The sequence below is a fragment of the Ochotona princeps genome, chromosome 18, assembly GCF_030435755.1.
Source record: "Ochotona princeps isolate mOchPri1 chromosome 18, mOchPri1.hap1, whole genome shotgun sequence".
In the NCBI taxonomy this organism is placed as follows: Eukaryota; Metazoa; Chordata; class Mammalia; order Lagomorpha; family Ochotonidae; genus Ochotona; species Ochotona princeps.
In genome coordinates, this window is record NC_080849.1 from 18,841,357 (window position 1) to 18,864,937 (window position 23,581).

The 23,581-nt window shown below is 49.8% G+C and overlaps 1 protein-coding gene and 1 non-coding gene across 5 annotated transcripts; both read left to right on the forward strand.

Annotated features, from left to right (window-relative positions):
• Nucleotides 1–1,523: 1,523 nt before the first annotated feature.
• MRO (maestro) lies at nt 1,524–14,366 on the forward strand. Of its 4 annotated transcripts, none has more exons than XM_058676887.1 (7): nt 1,524–1,873; nt 7,423–7,525; nt 9,300–9,446; nt 10,276–10,458; nt 12,481–12,636; nt 13,676–13,783; nt 14,067–14,366. In XM_058676887.1, the coding sequence occupies exons 2-7, from the start codon at nt 7,448–7,450 to the stop codon at nt 14,118–14,120; spliced, it is 726 nt and encodes a 241-aa protein (XP_058532870.1). In that variant the 5' UTR covers nt 1,524–1,873; nt 7,423–7,447; the 3' UTR covers nt 14,121–14,366. The 4 variants fall into 4 exon arrangements, with proteins under 4 accessions (XP_058532870.1, XP_058532869.1, XP_058532873.1 ...); XM_058676886.1 differs by having other exon boundaries at nt 1,524–1,778; XM_058676890.1 differs by lacking the exon at nt 1,524–1,873 and adding an exon at nt 5,818–5,841.
• Nucleotides 14,367–18,043: 3,677 nt separating this feature from the next.
• Nucleotides 18,044–18,232, forward strand: LOC118758147 (U2 spliceosomal RNA). The gene has a single exon (XR_004995566.2). It is a non-coding gene; the product is annotated as a U2 spliceosomal RNA (small nuclear RNA).
• Nucleotides 18,233–23,581: the final 5,349 nt, after the last annotated feature.

Consider the following 23,581-nt stretch of genomic DNA (forward strand, 5'->3'; position numbering starts at 1 on the left):
ATTGTTCTCATGGCAAGAGTTGCCTATGTATTTGTTTTTGGAGGTGAGGGGAAGGTTTCTACTGTAAATGTCAGATTGAAGGAAGAACAAATGTCATCCTAGACATTTAAGATAAGGGGAAGGAGCAAGCTAAGCATTTTTTAAAAAAGATTTATTTGTTTTTATCTGAAAGGCAGAGTTATGAGAGGGGAGGGCAGAGAACGATAAGGAGACGGAGAGAAAGAATCATCCATCTATTGGTTTACTCCACAAATGGCCACAATGGCCAGAAGTGGGCCAATCAGAAGCTAAGAGCTTCTTCCTGGTCTCCCATGTGGATACAAGCACCCAAGGACCTAAGCCATTCTCTGCTGCTTTTCCAGGCTGTTAGCAGGAAGCTGGATCAGAAGTGGAGCAGCTGGAACTCAAACCTGCGCCCATATGGGATGCCAACACCACAGGTGGAGGTCTACTATGCCCTGGTGCCAGCCCCTGAGCAGTGTCTTAAAGAAATTAAAGTAGAGGGCCCGGCGGCGCGGCCTAGCAGCTAAAGTCCTCGCCTTGAACGCCCCAGGATCCTATATGGGCGCCGGTTCTAATCCTGGCAGCTCCACTTCCCCTCCAGCTCCCTGCTAACAGCCTGGGAAGGCAGTTGAGGACGGCCCAATGCATTGGGACCCTGAACCCGTGTGGGAGACCCGGAAGAGGTTCCTGGTTCCTGGCTTCGGATCAGCACAGCACTGGCCGATGCGGCTCACTTGGGGAGTGAGTCATTGGACGGAAGATCTTCCTCTCTATCTCTCCTCCTCTCTGTATATCTGACTGTAATAAAATAAATAAATCTTAAAAAAATAAAAACAAAAATAAATATATTAAAAAAAAAAGATATTGAAGTAGAACCAAGGAAGGCAGCAGTTAGAGGGCCACAGAAGAAGAGAAGGTGAGACAACGTATAAGCGGATGGTGGAGATGGGCAGGAAACCACACCATGATGTAGCCTGTATCCATGACCGAGTGCATCTTCAGAATCACTCTGGTGGTTAGACCAGGGGTGAGCCAAGCCCTGCTACTTACTCAGGACAAATCCTCTCCTTACTCTGTCCACAGATTCCCCTCTTGCTAAAGAGACAGGAGAGGGCCCGGCGTGATGGCCTAGTGGCTAAAGTCCTCACCTTGAATGTGCCGGCATCGCATGTGGGTGCCAGTTCTAGTCCTGATGGCCCCACTTCCCATCCAGCTCTCTGCTTGTGGCCTGGGACAGAAGATCTTTCTCTCTGTCTCTCCTCCTCTCTGTATATCTGACTTTCCAATAAAAATAAATAAATCTAAAAAAAGAGAGAGAGAGAGGAGAGCCACCATCTCCCAAAGCTGGAAGGAAAGATAAGGAGAATGGCGCAGTGGCGCTTTGGGTTGTTCCAAGCAGAGATGGGTAGTCACCTCTACTGGGGAGGTCAGAATGGCTCTCTGATGTGCCTGTCCACACACGCCTCTTCCATTGCACCCAGGCTCCGGCAGAAACAGGAAACACAAGGCGAGCACCTAAACAGTTTGAGAAGCTGTGTGAACTGAATGTGTCTCTAGCGGTTATCAGGGGCAGATGGCCCTGAAAGGTCCGACAACGGATTTCAGCCTCGTGTTACAACTCGAGTGTGCTCTGTTCCATCCTCAAGGACAGAGCGGGGCTCACTGCTGGCAGTGAGCTTGCTTTAAGGACAGTGCTGCTCCTGGAGTTGGCTACATGTGCCTTGCCCTGCGGTGAACACAGAAGTGGGCTACCTGGCACTCCTTGCCTCGCTAAGGTGAGTCAGCCCCCCTAGGTGTGTGCTGCCTTTCAGCAGGACTCACGTGAGTTTGGAATTACTTGTTGGAAGCAGGAGTGTCTCCCGCAGGAAAGGTATTTAAACTTGAACTCATCCTGCTTGCTTTTTAATGATGATGTATCCTTCATTTCTACTGGATTCCTCTCTAGCTGGCCAGGTCATACTCTGGTTTCTACTGGAAGATTTATGCAGCCTTTTCTCTGGCTCAGCTGGCTTGTTCCCCTGCAGTGAGGATCCCCTCGGGACTGCAGGGGGACCTGCTGTTTGGGTTAAACTGAACTTGAGCCTTTCAAGCACTGTGCAAATCAAGGAGTTCATAGTGGAACTATTCTCTGCCTTTCTTTTATTTATTTTTAAATTTATTTAGTTTGTTTTTTAAAGCCTGGAGGGAAAAAAATTCAGCACTGTTTTTTGGGGACCTTGGACCCTGTATCAACTCTGGTGTTTGATGGGACGAAGTGTCACCCTTGTAAGCACAGAATGGTGTCTCCTGGACACCTCCTGCTCACTCTGGCCCTGGGACTGTTACTCAGGGCTCTTAAAGGGAGCACAGAGATCCAATGTCTAGATTTGCATGCTTTGGCAGGAAGTGGGTGGATGGGGGTCTTTCTGCGTCAGGTGAGTAGCAAACTGTTTTCAAGATGCCGTGGGGAGAACCTGAGTGCCTGTGGTCACTAATCATGGCTGCCAAGTATTAAGTCAGGAGACTGGAAGGCAGGACAGCCTGCAGTGGGTATGATGTGGGAACCAGAGACTCTACAGGACATGAACTGGTGCCCAGTTGGGATACCAGCACTACAGGATGGAGGATTATCTGGCTGCACCACTGTGCCGGCCCCAGGAATATTTTTTTGAAGGAGGAGGAGGAGGAAGCTTACACCCCTCCTCGATGATGCCACTCACCTAGAAAGTTCTGAGAATGCTGAGACTCCAGATCAGCTGTTTTCACTGGTGACCAACGCTCCTCCTTACTGCCCAGGTCTGCATGGAAAGTTGTTAATGGTGGGTTAAGCATTGCCTGGTATTCTTCCCATCACGCTATCCCCTTGGGTTTTTCCTGGGACATCCACCCCCAGCAGGCTTCTGGCAGTAAGGAAACATTCATGGAGAGTGAGTCATTAAACAATGATGTGAAATCACCATGGTGATCTATTTTGTCCTCAGTGTTATCAATATGCTGTGATCACATTATCTCAGAAACTTGCCCTTGATGCCCCAAGATATTGTGAGCCAGGGTCACATAAGAAAAATCTTTTTTAAAAAGATGTATTATTTATTTGAAAGGTAGTGAAGGAGTGAGATCTTCCATTTGACAGCTCATTTCCCAAATGCCCGCTCTGTTCCTGGTGTAATTCTATCTGCATGTAAGCTACCAGCTAAGCAAAATGCCCATCACTTGGGTGTGTGAATTCTGCCGTGGCAAACTTATTTCCTCTCTTACTGCAGAAATCACCTCTGGTTTTACAGAAAGAATCAAGGCCAAGGGCATTTGTTTAGTCTGGTGGTTAAGACACCTGTTAGGATGTTCATGTCCCAGACCCGTATCAGAGGGTCTGGGTTCAATACCTAGCTCCGACTCCTGACTCTAGCTTCCTGCTTGTGTAGACCCTGGGATGCCGTGGTGATAACTCAAATAAGTAGGTTCCTGTCTCCTGGTAGAAAACCTGCATTCAGTTTACAGCTCCTGGTTTTGACCTTGGCCCAGACCCATGTGTGGCAGCATTTGGGGGACCAAAGGAGGAGAGGAAAGTACTCTCTCTCAAGTAGACAAACAAACAAACAAACAAACAAATAAGGGGCCAGAGTTGTGGTGTAGTGAGTTAAGCTGGTGCCTACAATGTCAGCATCCCATGTCTGTGCTTGTTCTTGTCTTGGTTCAGCTCCCAGCTCACACACTTGAGAAAGTAGCAGTCACCCACATGGGAGACCCAGATGAAGCTCCTGGCTCCTGGCTTTCACCTGGTCCAGCCCTGGCAGTTGAGGCCCTCTAGACAGTGAACCAAGGATGGAAGATCTCTCTGTCTCTGTGTCGGTCACTCTGCATTTCAGATAAATTCATCTTTAAAAAATAAATACATAAAGATGAAAAATGAAGGCCAACTTGGCAGGACTGAGTCTGAGTGCCCTTTCCCCCATTTTCATGTTGACATCCCCGGTTCACGTGGCTGTCTCCTCCTCTCTCTGCCTCCCTCGCCTCCTCTGACTCACCCAGCCTTCCCTCCTGCTCATCACTCACTCCTGGGGCTTCCCTGCAGCTGCTGTCAAACATGCCCAGGCCTTATTCCATCTTAAAAAGCATCCAAGCAAAGCAAAGCCCCTGCTGTCTTTTCCATCCAATGCTTCCCCCTCACTGTGTCTCCATCCCCTCTGTCCTCACAGCTCGCCAGCTGGGCAGGCCGACTGCCCCTCTCGGGCTCTCTGGATGCCCACAGGGGTGCCCTTTCTGGATGCCCAGAGGGGTGCCCTCGCAGGGTTTAGCCTCATCCTCTTTTCCTAGCAGTAGTTATGTCTGCTCACTGCTCTGCTTGCAGCTTGCCTGCTCATCTCGAAGCTGGATTTTCCAAGCTGATCCATAGCATAGCACCAAGGCCAAGTCCAAGGTACACATCAGCCTGCCTGTGCCCTGCTGCTGACAACACGTACGTAGTATGGTCTTTGGAGAGCTCATGTCTCCAGGCCTCACCTCCCTAGCCTTCAGGTGGGGGCTTGCAGTCAAGAGTGGGGGCTTGTTCCAAGAACCAGATGAGGCACTCTGCGTAAGCTTGGCCTCAGTGCTTAGTACAGAGATGTGATTGTCAAATGCAAGAAGGTCCAAGATCTTGGAGAATATCTCCCCCACTTTACACAACATGGGGCCAGGCAACAAATAATGACTGATCAGTAGATTCTTGCAGGCAGCCAGAGAGCCTAGGTCAGGGGGAAATGACGGGTTGGCAGGCAAGAGGCAACTAAGTCCTACAGGAGCTGTTAAAACTCAGGTTTTAATTTTGTTTTGTTTTAACCAAGTTGCTGAGAGCTTCAAATGGCTCCTTTCAGGGCAGACCGTGTTTGTTGAGCAGGCTGGGTTGTCAGCGGTTAAATGTCCAGTGGCTGGTGGCCACCATAGGCTTTGCCAGGCATGGAACACAGCGGCCCAGCCAAGTGCTTGCAGTTCCTGGAGCGACGTCGCCATCCCGTGGCCGCAAGGGGAACGGTACGGGGCAGGGCCTCGGCGCTGGACGCAGGTGCACAGGCCGGTGCGCCAATCTCGTGGCAGCTCCCCGGAGAAGCGTGGGTGAGATTGCCCAGGAGGGCAGAAAAGGGAGAAAGCAAGATAAGGGGGTGGGGGCTGGCGAAAGACCCCGGCACAGTGTGGAGACTCAAGGGCCGCGGGGGTTAGTGTGCACCTGCTCCGCCCCCACTCCCATATCCTCTCTGGGAGTCCCACTTTCCAACCACGCCGCGCTGGCAGGAATCCTGAGCAGACGCTGTACATCTGATCCCCGCTTATCAGCCTTGCCGCGCGGAGACCGCTCAGCCGAGTCATCGGGTCAGGCTCCGCCCGCGGGGTCGTCCTGTGAGCTGCTGGAGCCTCGGGCAAGGGCGCCAGGCTCTCACCTGCGCTCCTAGCGCTCAACTCCGCTGAGGGGACAGCTGTCGGTTTGAAGCCGACTGGCCTTTCCGGGACGTTGTCACCAGAGCGAGTACTAGGAAGGGCGGGACGAGGGAAGAGAATGGTCCTTTTACTGGACTTTGTCCAGGGGCGGAGTACAGACTTACCAGGATTGGAAGTGCAGATGTGGCCGGCAGCCTTGAACTCTGCTTTTGCACTGATGGAGTCCAGCACCGCAGTTTAGCAGCACTGCTCTATGTCCCCATTTCCTCTATTCTAAGAGGAGGCCAGCCGACTCAGGAGGTGGAGGGGTGAGCGACATGGATCAGGGAAGTGGCCCTTCTTTGGAGATGAGGCTGGGCTCAGGACTTGGCAGGAGCAGCTGGTGACTGTGGAGCCAGCAGAGGCCACAGCGTTTCCTCTTAGCCTACGGACTCCCTGTCCAGGAAGGTGGGCGGTAAGCTTGGCTTTGACTGTGGCTCCACTCGTGGGCTGTCTCCCTGTTGCCTTTCTCACGTAAGCCTCATGCCTCCCATAGTGGCCTTCTGGCGTGGGTGTCTGTGAAGGCAGCCAGAGGGAAGGCACTGGGTGCCACTGTTCATGTTGTTGTTACTGTCCTCAACAAGCTCCGTGTGAGGCACAGTGAGTGGGGGAGGACTGCCTGGAACCCAGCAGCTTCTTCCTCTTGTTTTATAGATAAGAGCACAGGGATTTGCTCTTTGGTTTCAGTAAGTAAAAGGATTAGTGAGTATTAACCCGACATGTTGAGTCAGAAGGCTTCCTGCCTGCAAGGGCCTCTGGGAGCTGGATAAAGCACCAAGTGTCTCCCCTGTTACTGCAGCAGGACCGGGTGGAGCCGCAGCAGGCGTAGTGACCGCAGCCAGAGGACCCTGCTGTGGCACACCCCGGAAGCCCCTCCCTGAAGAACTCACTGGAGAACAAGCTCGGGGTGCCAGTTCAAGTCCTGGCTTTTCCACTTGTCATTTAGCTTCCTGCTTGTAGTCTGGGAATGACAAAGCTGTGTCTTTGAATTAAAAGTGGCTGCGTGGCCTTGACCACGCTAGGCAAGGAACCTGTGAGGACCACTGAAACTTGCCCAAGGATAGCTGCCTCAGCTAGGAGATGGGGTGTATACAGGCGAGCGGGCCTGCAGAAGGAGTGAGAGCACCTTGGCACTTGAATCTGTCCATTCTTCCACTGTGTGTGCATGTGTGTGTGTGTGTGTGTGTGTCTCAATCCTGAGAGGCAGAGAGAGGAGAGCTCTTCCATCTAGAGGGTCATCCCTGGATGCCCACTCTGGCAGGGACTGGGTCAGGCCACAGCTGAGGGTTGGGGGCTGATCCAGGTACCCCACGTGCATGGGAGGAACTGAACTACAGCAGAGCTGTTCCCAGGATCTGTATTAACAGAGCCAGGACTCTGGTACAAACTGGTTGGTTAAACTGAGATACCCATGGCCTGCCCTGGTGGTGTCTTTGAAACATGCCTAGCTGGCTGGTACCCAGTGCTGCGGCAGACGGGGCAGGAAGGGGGTGTAGTGGACTGAACGTCGCTGGCAGGAGGACAGGGAGCTGCAACCAGGAAGGGCACAGGAGGGTCAAGGAAGCCTCTGAGAAGCTACAAACCCAAGAGACATAAAGCCCCTCTTTGTGATGCTGGCTGAACCCCTGGTTCCGTTTTTCTTATTCTTAGAGTTGCTATTTAAGAGATTCTTGAGACAAACTGGCATTATGATATAGCATGCTAAACCTCTTCCTGCAGCACCAGCATCCCATAGGGGCGCTGGTTCAAGTCCCAGCTTCTCCACTTGCCACCTAGCTCTCTGCTTGTGGCCCGAGAAAGCAATGGAGGATGGCCCATGTGTTTGGGCCCCTGCACCCCCATGGGCGATCTGGAGGAAGTTCCTGGGTGAGCAGCTAAGGATGGCCACATCTTTCTGTCCCTACCCGACAAGGAGTGTTGAGTGACAGGGTCTGACTGTGGAGGCGTTGAGAGAGCATTTGTGACTTCTGTGATGCTTTTGTTTTTCAGTTCCCCAGACCAGACACAGAAGAAAATGTGGGGCCTGCCCTCATCTACCCCTCCTCTCCAGCCCAAGAAGAAAAGAACTTCAGTGAGATCTTTCTTTTCCAAGGTCTGACACCAAGCACTGCGATGGACTTGCCCCTTCCCAGCGGCTGCAGAGTGTGCATGCCTGGGTACAGTTAGTCACACCTGCTCCACTAAGGGTCCCTGAAAACAAGGGATGGCCGTTTTTTTTTTAAGTACGAAGCTTTTTAAAAAGACGTATATATTTGAAAGAGTGAGAGAGAGAGAGAGAGAGAGAGAGAGAGAAATAAATAGGTGTATTTCCCTAGTTCATTCCTCAAATGGTCTCAAAGGCCAGGATTGGGACATCCCAAAACCAGCATCCGTGTCTTCTAAGTGGGGACCCAAGCACGTGGGCCATCCTTTACTGCTTTCCAGGTGTATTTAATCAGAAGCTGGCTCAGAAGTAGAGCAGCTGGGACTTGAACTGGTGTGCACATGGGGTGCCAGTGTGGTAGACAGCAGCTTAATACGCTGTGCCACGCGCTGACCAAATGTTCTTTTAACATTGCATAGAAAATGTGTAAGATGACAAGAGGATACATTGGGAAGAATTTAACTGGCTGCTAGCTGAATAATAAAAAGAAAGAATGAACTTCAATCGATATTTAGAAACAACAGCAAGGCTTAAAAAAGATGGTCTCATTGATGACCTTGTGGACCCATGCCCTCCGCACTAAGGAGGGTGGGGAGGCGGCGTCTGCCTTTGATCTTGCTTGAGTCTCCTGTTGTCTTAGTTCTGACTCCAGCCCAGGTTGCCACGCACTGTGTCCTATAGAGCACCGGGGTCTGTCTGGTCTCGGCACGCTCACTGCACAGCAGTCTGTCATTTGTTCCCTGCCTCGCCAAGTGCGCTTTTCTGCATCAGACACACGGTGTCACCCAAGGTGCATTGTTCGTCCATTTCCTTCCAGTTGTAGTTACTGGGATGCTTGCATTCCAAAGTGGGGATGCCATTCAAGTGCCCTAGCCTGGGTGTGGATGTGGAACAGGTGTTTGACGCTGTGCTTTGCTAATGGTGTCAGATGCTCTTGAGAAATTAAGGCAAAACGGAGAAGCAACCCTTGGGGTTAGCCACAGGATAGGATGGGGATGGCCACATCAGGCTGAATGCAGAGAGGCTGAGGTGCTGAGTCTCAAAGGAGGGCAGAAAAATTGGAAGGAACTAATTTATTTGTTTTCTTTGAAAGGCACAGACAGAGGGGGAGGGAGAGAGAGAGAGATGGACTGATAGAGAGCTGCCATCTGCTGGTTCGCTGGCCACATGCCTGCCACAGCTGGAGCTCAGCCAGGCCCAAGCCAGGAGCCAGGAATTCCATCTGGTTCTCCCACATGTGTGGGAGGGACCTAAGTACTTAAGCCATGCTCTGCTGCCTTCCCAGTGCGTGTGTTAGCAGGAAGCCAGAAGTGAGGGCAGAGCCAAGATCTGAACCCTGGGTACTGCGATATGGAAGCCAGGCTTGTCAGGAGTCCCAACCCCTGTGCCCCAGGCCTGGCCCCAGTGGGAGGAATAGCAGCCTACCTCGTCCTGTAAAAGATCCCCAGCTCATGTCAGCCCTTCTGAAGTCCCCTTTCTGCTCTACTCCTGACACCCCACAGCTGGGAGCGCACCTCTTGCTTCAGGTACCTCAAGCCCACCTCACTGCCAGCCCTGCGTTATTCCCCCACTCCTTACCTTCCTCTTCCTCCATCGGTGTGTTCACTGTGTGGATCAGGTGGCTTCCGCTGCAGGGAGGAGGGGTGGAGCTGAGCAGATGATAGCAGGATGCCCCCTCGAAGGCTAGGGTGGTAACTTTGGACACCTTGTGACCCAACTCCAGGTCTCCCGGAAATTGAGGCTGCAGAAGCAGGAAGCCCCAAAGAACGTGTTTTTCCTCCTGGCCGAGAGAGCCGGGGACCCCAGTGCCAAGAAGCGCCACATGGCCATAAGAAGCCTGGGCACCCTGGCCTGCGAGGCCCCTGACAAGGTAGGGGAGGAAGGTGGAGCTTGACCCACCCTCTGTGGTCCCCCTGGTGTCCCCATAGCAGCGACTTCCTTCCAATTCAGGCTCACATGGCTGCAGGTGGCACTCGGTCCTTCAGTTGCGGGACCAGGGTTTCTGTTTCCTTGCTGGCTGGCTGCCGGGGAACACTCTGCCTCTCATGACAGGGCAGCTGACCTGCTGTCTTCTCTCTGTTGTCTCACCTGAAAGCAAAGCAGGTGGGGGCAGGGTGGCATCCTGCCAACCTCACCACATCCAGTAGGCCAGAAACAAATCCTAGTTTGTTCCCAGGGAGGGGATTGTACAAGGGAATGGCCCAGCATGGGTGGTCTTGGGATTGGGACCCTTGGCTCTGGCAGCTGAGGCAGATGGTGGCAGGCAGGACTGAGCCGCAGCTGGAGCTGATGTTTCTTGGTGGACTGCTCCTAGTACCTTATGCTTGTTCTGTAAGATGTTCCCTCTATTTCATTCCATCCCCACTGCAGAGGTACCTTGTCAAGCCCCTAGAGTGTCCCAGTTGACCACCCTCCCTGCAGTGCCCTAGCCCAGCCTTACAATGGGGGCCATGCTGTATACTGCATGTTGCTCTTTCTCTTTCCTCTTTCCAAGGCTGAGTTGGGCTCCTGGGGATGGGCTCATGGAAGCGTTTGCATCTGGGTGAGGTTTGTTGCCACTGATCTTGGGCAAAGCCAAGGGCTTGGATTCTGAGCCGTGGATCACCAGGAATATTGGAAGCAGAGTGGCTTTGAAATGTGGGGGCGGGGGGGGTGAACCACAACAGGGCCACTGATGCTTCCCCAAACCCTGAGAACAGGTGAGGAAGTATAGGAAAGCTGTGCTTGACCTGCTGGTGCATGGCCTGTATGACCCCATGAGTTCTGAAGTCATCCATGAGAGCGTGAAGACCCTGACCATCATCCTAGGCAGGAGCCAGGGGAAAGGCCTGGGCTCCTTCTTCGTGGACATCACCCTGCAGACCAGGACCTTGCTGGATGACGTAAGTGAGCCGCCCGGGGCGTATTGCTAAGGGGAGGGATCTTACTGAGAGACCAGAACCTGGAGTGTTGACTGTGTGTTCATCGGCAGTGCTGAGGGTGCTGACATAGGATCCCTGGTGTCGTATACATGTGACTAACAGGGATGATGGTCAGCCTTTGCCAGTTTCAGGGGTTTCGTCATGTGATCATCATGGTGATCCTGTGAGGTGCAGGCACTGCTTGGAACTTTGTGGGCGAGGAAACTGTGGCATGGAAAAGTTAGAGTTTGCTGAAGGCTCTCAGAGACAGGAAGTGGAGCCAGGCCCTCTAACGTTAGGACTTCAGCTCTTCATGACGGAAAGACAAGATAGGCCATGCAAAAGGTGCGTTAGGACATCAGGTAGTCTGAAATGTGAGGCGTTGGGGGCAGCAGGTGAATCAGGTAACTGGGTGACCTGCCCTGCACCTGTGGGGCTTTCCCCACAGCTCCCCACATGGGATTTTCCATGGAGCCCCATTCCTGAGAGCCAGCTGGGTCCGCTCCACATGGGAGCAGGAACTTGGAGCTTGGATGAGAGCTGTTGTGGAAATCTGGGGAGTGAACCATGTGATGGAAGATCAGTCTCTGTTGCTTAGCCTTTCAAATACATTTTTATTTATTTATTTATTTATTTATTTATTTATTTATTTATTTATTTATTTATTTTTAAAGATTTATTTATTTTGATTACAAAGTCAGATATACAGAGAGGAGGAGAGACAGAGAGGAAGATCTTCCGTCCGATGATTCACTCCCCAAAGTGAGCCGCAACAGCCGGTGCGCGCCGATCCGAAGCCGGGAACCTGGAACCTCTTCCAGGTTTCCCACGTGGGTGCAGGGTCCCAAAGCACTGGGCCGTCCTCAACTGCTTTCCCAGGTCACAAGCAGAGAGCTGGATGGGAAGTGGAGCTGCTGGGATCAGAACCGGCGCCCATATGGGATCCCGGGGTGTTCAAGGCGAGGACTTTAGCTGCTAGGCCACGCCGCCGGGCCCCAAATACATTTTTAAAACAAAGGAGATGTTCAGCCTTGCTGAGTGAGCTCAATTTCCTTTCCCCTTCCAAGGTCCGTTCCAACCCCATTCCCTCCAACTCATCTGCAGCTGGGCAGGCCCATGGTGCCTTCACATATGAATTGTGCACTGAGAGTCCCACCCTGGTTTCCTGACCACGTGGCCTGGGCCCCCGTCTGCTCACTTGGAGAAGGAGACACTTGGACTTGATAGCTGATCTTGGAGATGCAGGGCTGGGCGAGGCCACTGATCCATGCTCAGGGACCCATCCACTGCTGGACTGACAGCAGGGAGAGTTGAGAGGGTGCTGGGGAGGGGGCACAGACAAATATGTTTGCACTGCAAATGGGAGAAGCTCAGAGCAAAATTGAGGGAGGGGACCTGGCCAAAAATTCTGAGAGTTATGAACAGATGACTGGCTAAATGACTTATGACATGGGGGGGGGGGTGGGGAAAGGAAGAAAAGGAAGAAAAAGTGGGAACTGCTGCAGGGCAGGAGGGAGAAGAGCTCCCAGGTAGATGCCAGAGCCCAGGTGTGCCACGCAAGTCGACTGTGGGCTGATATGCATAAAGACCAGGGACAGGCAGGGATGCGGGATACGCTTTTCTACTTTGTTTTCTCCACTTTCTGCAATGATACACAAAAAACATGGCATTTTTGTTCATCTGTGGGGAGGAAAATATGGTGGCATGTGTAGAGCAGCAGGATGGCATTTAACTCTCTTTATAAACATTTTAGGCTGTTTTGAATTCTGAGCCATATATGTGAATTCTGTCTTCAAAGAGTTGATTAATGAATGGCAAATGAGGAACACTGCTGGTAGCACAGGTGATCCCTAGGCAAGTCCTTTTGTCTGCTGAACCCTTGCGCCCTGACTGCTCCATCCTCCTGGCTATGGGCAATGGACCCAATGCAGAGGACTGGGAGCTGGGGCTCCACTGTGCTCTGTCGAGGCTGCCTTTTGGTAACAGGCTGGCTTCTCCCCACAGGACAATGATGATCTGCGATATTCAGCCTTCGTCTTGTTTGGGCAGCTGGCTGCCTTTGCGGGGAGGAAGTGGAAGAAGTTTTTCACCAGCCAGGTGAAGCAGACGTGTGATTGCCTCCTGACCCACCTGCAGGACAGAAACCCCCAAGTTGCCAAGGTAAGACCACGGCCCCTCTGTGGCCAACCGTGTGGAATATATTTTATTGTGCAGGGAGCCGGCATGCAGCTGGGGGGCCAGATCCCTGGGGGTCTAGCCGGGCAGTCATAGCCACTCTGCCCGCAGTATGTCTGGAAGAATCCTACAAAGGGCGCCTCATCCAGGTGTTATCTCTTTCTTGGAGCCAAAAGGGTAGTACCCCTGTATGTCCCTGCCTGCTCAGTACTAGACCAGCTCCAGTTAGTGGATGAGGGGGCCCAAGAGGGACAGGTGTAACGCGGGATGAGGATGCTGAGCCACTGCCCAGAAAGACTTTTGTCCCTGTGCCTGGTATACAGATTTCCAGTCTCCTGTTGCCTCTCAGTTCCTGGTGAAACTTTTGTTACCTACTCAGAGGAAGGCTTGGGTCCCCTTCTGGCCTGCTTTGGAGAGGACATGGTAAATGGTCCAAACTGCTGGGAGCAAAAGGCTCTGCCAAACCACTTACCATTTTTGAGAGTGCAGGGGTTGGGGGGCAATGGGGAAAGACTGAATTTAGTATTGGTTTGTAAGGTTTCTAAATGATGTAGTTGAGAGAGAACACCTACATCTGATGCTTTGCTCTTTAAATGCCTGCAGTGGCTGGGGTTGGGTCAAACTGGAGCTAAGTAAGAGCTGGGACTCAAGGCCTCCCACATGGGTAGAAGGGATCCAATCACCTGAGTATATCACGCTGCATCCCCAAGGGTCAGGTGTTGTAGCCTGCAGTCAAAGCCAGGTACCCTGATGTGACATGCATCATGCAGTGTGAGGGGTCTTAACTGTTGGGATAAATACCACCCCCACCAACCAATGCTACTGTTGATGAGGTGGTACAAGGGTGGTGGTAAACTGTAAAACTTTGCCCAGCTCACCAGCCCCCATATTATGGCGTTTTATAGGCACCTGTTTCTAAGGTTCTGGTTTTCAAATGACCTAGGTGCACTTTCACAGTCTTGGTGGTTCCTGACCAATCCCCCTTGGGCCTGGGGATTCCAGAACTCTCTCATCTCTTTGTCAGGCTTGCAAAACAACTTTCCAAGCCTGTTCTCATTACTTGAAACTCCAGAAGGAATTCAGCTTCCAGAGTGAGGAAGATCAAAGGAACCCTAAGCTCTGCCGACAGCTGGTGAGTGAGACAAGGAGGGAGAGGATTCTCTCTGGGGTCCTTGCCCTCCTGGTGTGCTATACAGAATGTGGCCAGTCACACCGGGGATCACTCCCCCTACAGTGACTCAGGCAGATTAAAATTGACCTGTGATGCAATGCAAATGGCAGAACACCTGGGAGGTGATGTGCAACATGGGTCAGGCGAAGTGAGCTGAGCGCTGATGGTGACACTGCAGCCCTCCTGCTTGCCAGCCCTCCAGTGTGATACCTCCCTCGCATGTCCTTCTGCTCCTGTCTTTCAGAGCCACTATCATCCAGAGATCCTGCAGTTCTTCTACGCAAACAAAATTCTGTAAGCACAGAGAAGCAGGGAACAGCCCCGTGGGAAGGTGTGGTTGGGGCCCCGTGTTCTCCTTGTTTCATCGCATTGGGCACCTCTCCTGCCGACTCCGCCTGCAACACCAAAGGGGATGTCAAGGCAGAAGTCTGTGGCTGAAATGACGCCATGGGTTTATACGCTTATACCTGCAGTAAAACTCTAGGTTGCCTTCACATGGCTCATTTGCTCCCAAATTTGATCAGAACATAACACATTTTTTCTCAAAAATGTTTAAAGTCTATGTAGATTCAATATTGATCTTTTTACATTTTCCTTAAGCTCTTATCTTTAAGCCATTACATGATTGTAATAGTTAACTTCTGAGGCATGGGAAAATAGCCTCCAAATAACTTAAAGTCATCTTTTTTATTACCATTTTGCTAATTGCCATTGATGCCTTTTCTTGTCAAGATTTCTTTAGAGTTGGTCAAGATGCCAAGAAGCTGACTTGGAAGGTCATCTTTAGCTTTCCATAACCTTCAGCAGTCATTGCCTCTGAGATGATCCTAACTAAGAATTAATAAAGAGAGAGGTTATCTGTAAAGCATGACTGACAATCCTGAGGCTGATGCTAACTTAAGCAATAGTCGATGTTACATTTACTGAGTGTTTACAATTCATCAGGTACTAACTGCTTTTTGCAAATATTGTTTAACACAACAGCCTATTAGATAGATACTGTCATTGTCCTCATTTTAAAGATGAGAAAACTGGAGCCCAGGGAAACTAAAGAAACTTAGCCAAGATAACTTGATAAAGGGTGGAGTCAGCATTTAAACCTGTGTGATCTGATTTCTGAAGCCTTCACTGATGGATGGTTAGAAATGCAAGAAATAGGACCTGGCACGGTGGCCTAGCGGCTAATGTCCTCACCTTGACCTGGGATCCAATATGAGTGCCAGCTCTAATCCCAGCAGCCGCACTTCCCATCCAGCTCCCTGCTTGTGATCTGGGAAAGCAGTCAAGGACGGCCCAAAGGTTTGGGACTCTGCACCCACATGGGAGACCCAGAAGAAGCTCCTGGCTTCAGATTGGCTCAGCTCATAGACCATTGTGGTCACTTGGGAGAGTGAATCATTGGAAGAAGATCTTCCTCTCAGTCTGTCCTCCTCTCTGTATATCTGAGTTTGCAATAAAAATAAATAAATCTTAAAAAAAAAAACCCAGAAATGCAAGAAATAAAATGAGACAAACAAAACTCCTTAGCTTCTACTTTTTTATTAAACTCAACTAGCATGTTGTGTCATTTAAGTATATATTTTTACAAATTTATGTGCTTGGGAACCTTGGCTGACCTAGAGGCGGCTGGCCGCCCCCCAGGGCTCAGGGCGGCCCTGGGGGAGCGGCCCAACCAGGCCGGACCCGAGAACGAGGACTCAGCATGCCAAGACCACCGCCGCAAGGCAGTGAGGGGGTCCCTGGCTTCGGGCGGCCAGTGCACCAAATGGTGCCAGGCTCTGCCTGCTGGCCGCCCGGCGGCGAGCTATGGAGTTTTATGATCAGAAAAAGCTGCCCATTGACACTCTTGAATAAGACAGCCTTTGTGTCGGTCAGAGATGAATTTCTGGTGATTCCCAGCAATAGTAAACATAAACACTAGGGCAAGAGTGGGACTGAGACATGAAGGTTTGAATGAGATTACCCATAAGAACTATTAGAAGCAGATTGAATTACCAACCAAACCAAGACCCAGAAGCTCGAGTGTCCTAGTAGGGAAATAATGGACATCTTCCTCCTAGGTAACTACCCCTCTGATGAACACGAAACCAAGATAGGGGTGGGATTGCTAAATGAAGCTCATATGCCAGTATTTATCTGGGATGGGTAGAAGGCTGGTCAGGTCGAGTTTGGCTTCAAAATGCATCAACAATTTCCAGAGTTTAATGAGAGGCTGGACAGACTGAACAAGACTGCGGTAATGTTTTTATGTCAGTCTGATTGCTCCCAAACAATCTCTTTCCACTAGAATTCATCATGTGCTCATGAAGCAGACGATGGCATCATTTTTCCCAAAAGACTTCTGTGTTTCCTTTTAATTAAGCATGTATAGGTTACTCAGAGGCACATTATTTTATTAGGGTGCTATACTCTGTTGTTGATGTTGTTGTGGTGGTGGTAATTGATGTGGCTGTCATGAAATGAAGTCAATCCAGAAAACAGTAATATTGTTTCAACCCCAAACAGCCTGTGTCTCATGCAACAGGACGTTGTGAGGTGGCCAATGAACCAACAATCGATATGAGTCAGATTGCTTATGATCTGCATCAAGAATTGTAAGATCTAATAAATTTGTAAGGCCCTATGATACTTGGAAATGGGAGGGAGGGCAGAGAGATCTTATATCACCCCAGTAGGTGTGAGGAAGACGGGGGAAGTATAACCCATCAGGATCATAACAGGTAACCCATAGACAGCAGACTGGAGTCAGCATTAGACAATAGCAAAACTACAAAGACCTGTGGAGGGAATCAGGAGCAATCCTAACAACCTCTTAACAGGAGGTCATACGCATAGAGCAGGAGGGGACCCCAGAGTGGAGCAGGGGGACAGGAGGAGGCTTGTATCCCAACCCTCAGGACTCCCAAAGCCTCACCAAGGACTATCAATACGACCACCGAGGACTACATCCCTACCGCCAAGGAGACTACGGGGGAAAAGGAGTGCCTTCAGAGGCCAAGAACTCTGAGGTCACCCACTCCCATTTGGACCTACAATGTGGGATGGAAGAAGCCCAATTCCTCCTTTGAAGGATCCAGGGTCATTGGAACGACAACCAGGATCCCTGAGCAGTCCGCAGAAACAGAAGAACAGTAAACTTCCATCGGAACTAGGGAGAGGAGCTTTCTCTGGCCCTTGCCTGCTTCCAACTTTGGGTCCCCACCCTCTTTTGTAAGGACCATCAGGATTGCTCCAGAAACCCCTCACAACAAACAAACATGAACAAACAAATTAGAATAGATAGACAGAGAACAACTAGGAAAGTTTAGAAACAGACAGGAAGCGGCCAGCTGGGATGCACTTATAACTCACTGGGTGGTACACAAAGATCAGCTACTCCTCTCTGGGGTGTTGAGGATTTCTCTGCACACCCCTCCCAAAACCGTTCACCTAAACTGTTGACATTTGTCCTGTTAAAGTTATAGAGTTAGACTACCCGAAAAACAACCAGGTTCAGCAAAATCATGCTTCAATGCTATAAAATGCTAAATACTAACATAGAAATAGACAAGAGACAGCTGAATAGCAATATATAGCCATTCTAAGGTATATAGAACATGGTTAAATATAAACCAAAATTGAAATGTCCATGAGGAAGTCACAGGTTGTGGCCGAGAACATGCGTTTCTCTAGTAACATATTGGTTAATCAATACCATGTCAATTAATGCCATAATGTTGTAAATGGTTGTAAATATTATGTTGGGTTTTTTACTTGATTGGGATGATACTCTGTTGGTTCTACCTTCAGACCAGAGATGGTCTCACCAAGAAAACTTACCAAGACAATAAGATGCTGGACTTTATGATTGGTCAAAACCTCCAATGAAAGAATGTCAACTGAATTTGAACTATGGAAATGCAACAAGGTGGAGTAATCCACCGTGGGGGTGGGGGGAAGGTTTGGGGAGGGGGGGGAATTCCAGTGCATAAAAACAAATGTGTCACATTATGCAATGAAATTAATAATAATAAAAAAATTGCACAAAAAAAACAAACAAATTTATGTGCTTTAAGCATCTGTGTTTCATTAACCACTTTTTACTTAGTATGAGTGTCAATTTTGGGGGTGATTAATCCTGGTTATCTGAGGAGGGGGTGATATTGCTCTCACAAAGGGTTTCAAGGAAAATCTTCCCTTTCCCTGCCTCTTCCCCATCAGAGATCTCCTACACTTGTCCTAGGAGATTCAGCCTTTTGACTAAGATCCAATGTGGTGCCTGTTCTTGCCAGTTTAACATCTGATATCCCCTCTGTTGGGAGACAATATAATAGATAGGTCTGCAGGGCAGGGAGCTGGAGTATGAGCTTGCTTTATGCGCTCCACGCATCCACTTGGTATTGCAGCACCTCCAGGAACAGTGCCACTATCCTGGGGAGTAAGAAAAACATTCTAAGGGCAACCCCTGATTGCAGGCTGTCTCTGGAGGACACAGGAAGATCACAGCCCACAGGGGGGTCCTGCAGGCTGCATAGGAACCTTAGCTGCATCTGTGAACCAGAAACTCAAATGTTCTTTCCCAGCTCCCTGAAACGAAGCCATAGACCAAGGTGAAGGGATGAGGAATGTCCAGGGAGAGGGTGGGAATGGGATGGGCAGGTGTGTTCCTGTTTGGAATCCAGAACGCATGACAGAAGGAGCCTCCGAGCAGTGATACAGGCTCGGAATGGGTGAGCTGGTGTGAGCGGTGAGCCCCTCCTTTCCTTTCTGGATGCTGGCCTGTCTAAAACCATGTTACATGATTCATTTGTAATCTGATGCAGATCCGTGAGGCGATCAGTGGATAGCTTGCCAAGTGACGGTGTTTTGTTGGTAGTAGAAAAGGCAGGATAGGGTGAGGTGGGTGGGGATCCCTGCTCTGCAGGAGTAATGAAAGTCCTTTATTGGTGATGTCATGGGAGGTGCTGTAGGGTCATTTGGCATCCAGATCCTGTGGCATCCTCTTACTTGGGAGGCCTCCAGGGACTTCAGCCTCCTGGCAGTCCCACCCTCATGTCTCCCCCTCCCCCGCTTGGATCTGGGTTAGGGTCATGACCTACTCCAGCCATTACAAATTGGCAGAAGTGCCACTCTACCAGTTTTCTCTTTTTGCAATCTGGGAACTGCCAGCTGGCACCAGAAGGGGAACTGCCAGGAATGATGGGGAATGTCAGAGACTGGCACCACAAGGTTGAAGGAGGAACTCAGCCCACCACCGAGTCAGAGGCATTGCTGCCATGGGCCCTTCCAGTCAGGCGCCAGGCATCCCAGCTGCTGCAGTGGACACCTGCAGCTGAACAGATTCGGGCTGGCTCTACCAGGTCTGACCCAAGCGACAACAAGTCAAGGGATTGTTTTCAGTCATTAACTTTACATAGTTTATCACTCAAGAAGTAAGTGACCAAAAGACTCTTTTTCAAGAGTTTTGTCTTTTGGGTCAGTTTTTCTTTGCCGTTAACAAATCCTTTGTGTTCAAATGATCCTTCCAAAAAGTCAGGCTCTGGAATTAGGTGGCAAGAGCAAGGGACCATGCCTTGTGGTCCTTCGTCGCTCATGATGCCCACCACAGGGCAGATGATGAACTATGTCTGCTGCTTGACGAAGTGGTTCCCAGTCCAAAGACCAGGCTGCCCTGCCGGGCTCTCAGTCAGGGTCTCACACCCTTCCTTCCTTCCTTCTGCTTCCGTGGTTCTCAGCGTGACATCTTCCGCGCCCCTAAACACATTTTGGTCTCTTCCTCTAGCTTGCCTCTGCCATCTGTTCTGTCTGCTTTGAGCTCCCCCTCTTAGCTCCCTCACACATTCTCACACACACACACACATCATATGATGTCTCACCTGTACTGTAAAGCCTAGGTCAAACGCCAGATCTTCTTGCGGGAAAGCTTGAACCTCTGAATTCCCAGAACATTCTAGCAATCACATGTCATATATGTTACCTGACATCTTTTTTTTTTTAATTTTTTATTTATATTGTTGACAATCTTTACATAGTTAGTTACGGTAAAAAGGGCTATAGGGAGGTGGGTAAGACTATTATGTCCATATTGTTTCCTTCTTGTATCTGAAGTAAAGGGGGATATTGAGGGAGACGCCCCACCCAGTTTCCCACCCACCTCAGGTCCCGGATGTGGGGCATGCTCTGAGATCCTTGCTCAAGTGGTTTTAATAGTTCATCAGTTATGAATTGCTGCCATTTTCGCCACTCCAAGCACAATGAGGTCGTTGAAGAATCCACTGATTGACATAGTCCATCATAGAGTCTTCATTTGCCCAGTAATTAGCTGCCAACATATAGCTGAGGTGGTTGATTGACTTGTTCTTTCTTCTGTCTTTTCTTGGCTAGGGTTCTGAGTCCAGCATTTTGATTGGGGAGATCCCCAAAGAAACTCTGAGGTATTCCCCGACCAGATTCTTGTATGTTCTAGCAAGCACAGGGCCTGACACAGTCCATCTCCACGATCAGCTGGTGGTTACAATTGCTGGGTTGGTTTTGGTTTCAGTCCTGACTTCCACTGGAACCAATGGGTGTTTCAGTCCAGCCTGGTTCTGCCCAGCACATACTCGGCCCTTACATCAACCAGCGGAAGCTGCAGCCTAGTTGGAGCGACCCACAATAACCCCCACCCTGCCCTGGTTTGCCAGTATGTATAGCTACCTAACATCTTTTGACCTCTGCATCTTGTTCCCTTCTTTGATTGACTACTGAAAGCAGGCTCTTTCCTGGTCCAGGTCTTCTGTATCTCCTGACCACTTGGGGACTCAGTAGGTACTTGGTACATGAATGCTGATTAGGGAGTAAGAAAAGAAAGCCATCTGAAGCTGTTATCTTGTTTGAAGAGGCGCCCATTTTGATAAGTGAGGGTCCTTACATCACTCATTACAACTAATCTACAGGTAGCTTTCATGCTAATGTGATGAAAGCTTCCTCTTTTTTCATCTGATGCTTATTACTATGAAGGAACGTAAGGCAATGCTTTGGAATGTCTTTCGAACATTAGATACAGAACAGCTGAGTGAAAGCAGGAATGGCACTTGCAAGTGCTCAGCTAGCTCGGGACACAGCCTCATGTCCAACTTGGTTCTTGCTTTCAGGTTACTCATGGCTTGAGGGTTTGTTTTGTTTTGTTTTTGCAAAGGGAAGGGAGAAAGGAGACAGAAACAGGGGCTGAAAGAAGCCATCAGCTAATCAGTGTGCGTGGCAGCCTATGGGGTTCCAGTCCTGGCAGTCACGTACGTGTATGGAGCACTAGGGAAGAGCAGCTGTGTAGCTGAATTAGCTGATCGAATTCTGGGACTGCACCTGCCAGTTCCTGGGTGAATGGCAAAGGCTGTTTTGTTCAGGGGGAAAGCAGAGCAGCCAGAGGTGGGACCTGGCTCTACCTTCACATGTGGCTGTGGGCCGCCCCAGGCTTCAGTGTACGGGTCTGCAGTAGACAACAATCCACTTGCTGAGTGGCTGGGCTGCAAGGATTCCATCTGTGCTTGACCACGGCGCTCAGGACATGCTATTTAATTTTGTTCCTGAACCCCCACCCAGTGTGCTCCAAACATGGCTTTGCCTCTTCTCAAAGCTCTTCTGGTCTTTAGGAGAGAGAGATCTCTTCTGGCTTGTCTTGCAGTCATTTGAGCATTACCTCACCCCCACCACTGCTAGGGGCAGCCTCTAAGTCCTCTTCCTTACTTGTTCTCTAAGAACTTGGCTTTAAGCCTTTCCTGTCTGGAATGCTTTGTAAAGATTGTTTGCATTTAGTGAATCGCAGATGTTGGTGTTTCAACCATGGATGCAAATACAGCCTGGTTGGTTTTAGGAGTCTAATAAAAAATCATTCTTGTAACTGAGTGAGATTGGCAAGTTAGTCCTTCCCCAGGGGACCCTGTTGGGTTGCCGAGCAGCAGAAGCAATGCCTCCCTAGGAGCTCAGTGTGGCTGGAGTGAACCCCATTCCTTCCGTCCTAATGTTCCCAGCAGCCCAATAATACTCCTGCCTCGTGTCTCCGAGGAGACCTCTTGCTGATAAAGCTCTGCCTTCTGCCTCCCAACGCAACTGCTGTCATCTTGTTCCTTGCAAGCTGATGCAGTTCCTACAGCAGTTTACAAAAGTTCAACCAGTAAGGGCCCCGAAGTTTCCGGAGAGAAGGAAATGTTTTTTAGAAGTGTAGATCTGAGGGGCCTGGCACGATAGTATAGCGGTTAAAGTTCTCGCTTGAATGTGCTGGGATCCCATATGGGCGCCAGTTCTAATCCCGGCAACTCTGCTTCCCATCCAGCTCCTTGCTTGTGTCTGATCTGTCTCTCCTCCTCTCTGTATATCTGACTTTGCAATAAAAAATAAATTTAAAAAAGAAGAGGTGTAGAGCTGAGACTTAATCTGTCACACCCTGAACCTTTGCCGTGGCACCCACGTGGGAGACCTGCAAGGAGCTCCTGCTGCTGGCTTTGGCCTGCTCAGCCCTGGCCATCGAGACCATCAGGGATTGAACCAGCAGATGTAACTCTTACTTTCAAACAAATTAAAAAATAAAAATAAAGGATTAGGATGAAGTTCAATTTAAGAAAATCATTTATGACTCTATTCAGGGGAAATAAAAATTTTAGAATGTTTGGGTTTGGTTCTGCTGGGGAGGGAGTTTATTTACTAAGCAACTTCCAAACCCAAAGGGGTAACTTTAAAGACCAGAGATCATCTGAATAACAAAGAAGTGCCCAGAAGGCACGGCAGTGAGGTGCATTAATCCAAAGTTAGTGAGTTGCTCTGCCAGCTTAAGTGAGCAGGTTTCAATTTCCTAATTAAAAATTTTACAATTTAAGGAAACAATTTCCTGTGCATTACTGCAATTTAATTATTTAAAGGCTAAACTCTTTTGTTTAGGTCTTGCTGTTTCCCCTTCATTGTCAGTCAACACACGGCAGGTATTGGATTATGAAGGTGGTGGAAAATGTGCAGTTCAAGTTGTTTAATCTTAGAAGAACTTCGCCCTTGTGGACATTTTTTTTTAACCTGAGCATAACTAGCCATTAGCCACTCAGCCTTGATCTTTCTCAAGAAACATAGCAGCTGGCCCTACTTTTGTGTGGAGTTCACAGGCTGTATATTAAACATGGTTTAGACTTGTTCCCATGATCAAGGTCAGCTTCTGGAAGCAAAGCCTGTAACTTCTGGCTTCCCCGGCAGTGATGCAAGCCTGGCTGCACAAGACTGACTTCATTCTCAGGTGCTGGAGGGGAGGGGTCTTGGTGGTGGCAGGCCCGGTTGGGTCATCTTTGCTCTCAGCAGCAGCCAAATCTAGATCTTTAAGTGTTCTGGAAACTAGGGCTCATGTGTGGCTAATAGCTGGCAACCTCCAGCCGACAGTTGAACCTCTCGGCTTCTTTCATGTCCCATGTTCTTCAGGGAAGGGAGCAGTTCAAAGTGAGCTCTTAACAAACGAAAGCAAAGATTTCTCATGGGTGGATAGAAGAAAATCATTGAAAATAAGCAAGGGGAGGGCATTTGGCACTGTGGTTGACACTGCTGGGGCTGCCCACATTCCTCATCAGAGCTACTGGGCTTAGGTTCAGCTCCACTTCCCATTCCAACTTCCTGTTAACTTGCACCCTGGGAGATGGTGGCTGATGACTCAAGTACTTGAGTCCTTGATACTCATGTTGGAGACCTGGATTGAGTTCCTGCTCGTGGCTGTGGCCTGAGCCAGTTTGGGCTGCTGTGAGCATTTGGGGAGTGAGTTAGTGGGTGAGAGAT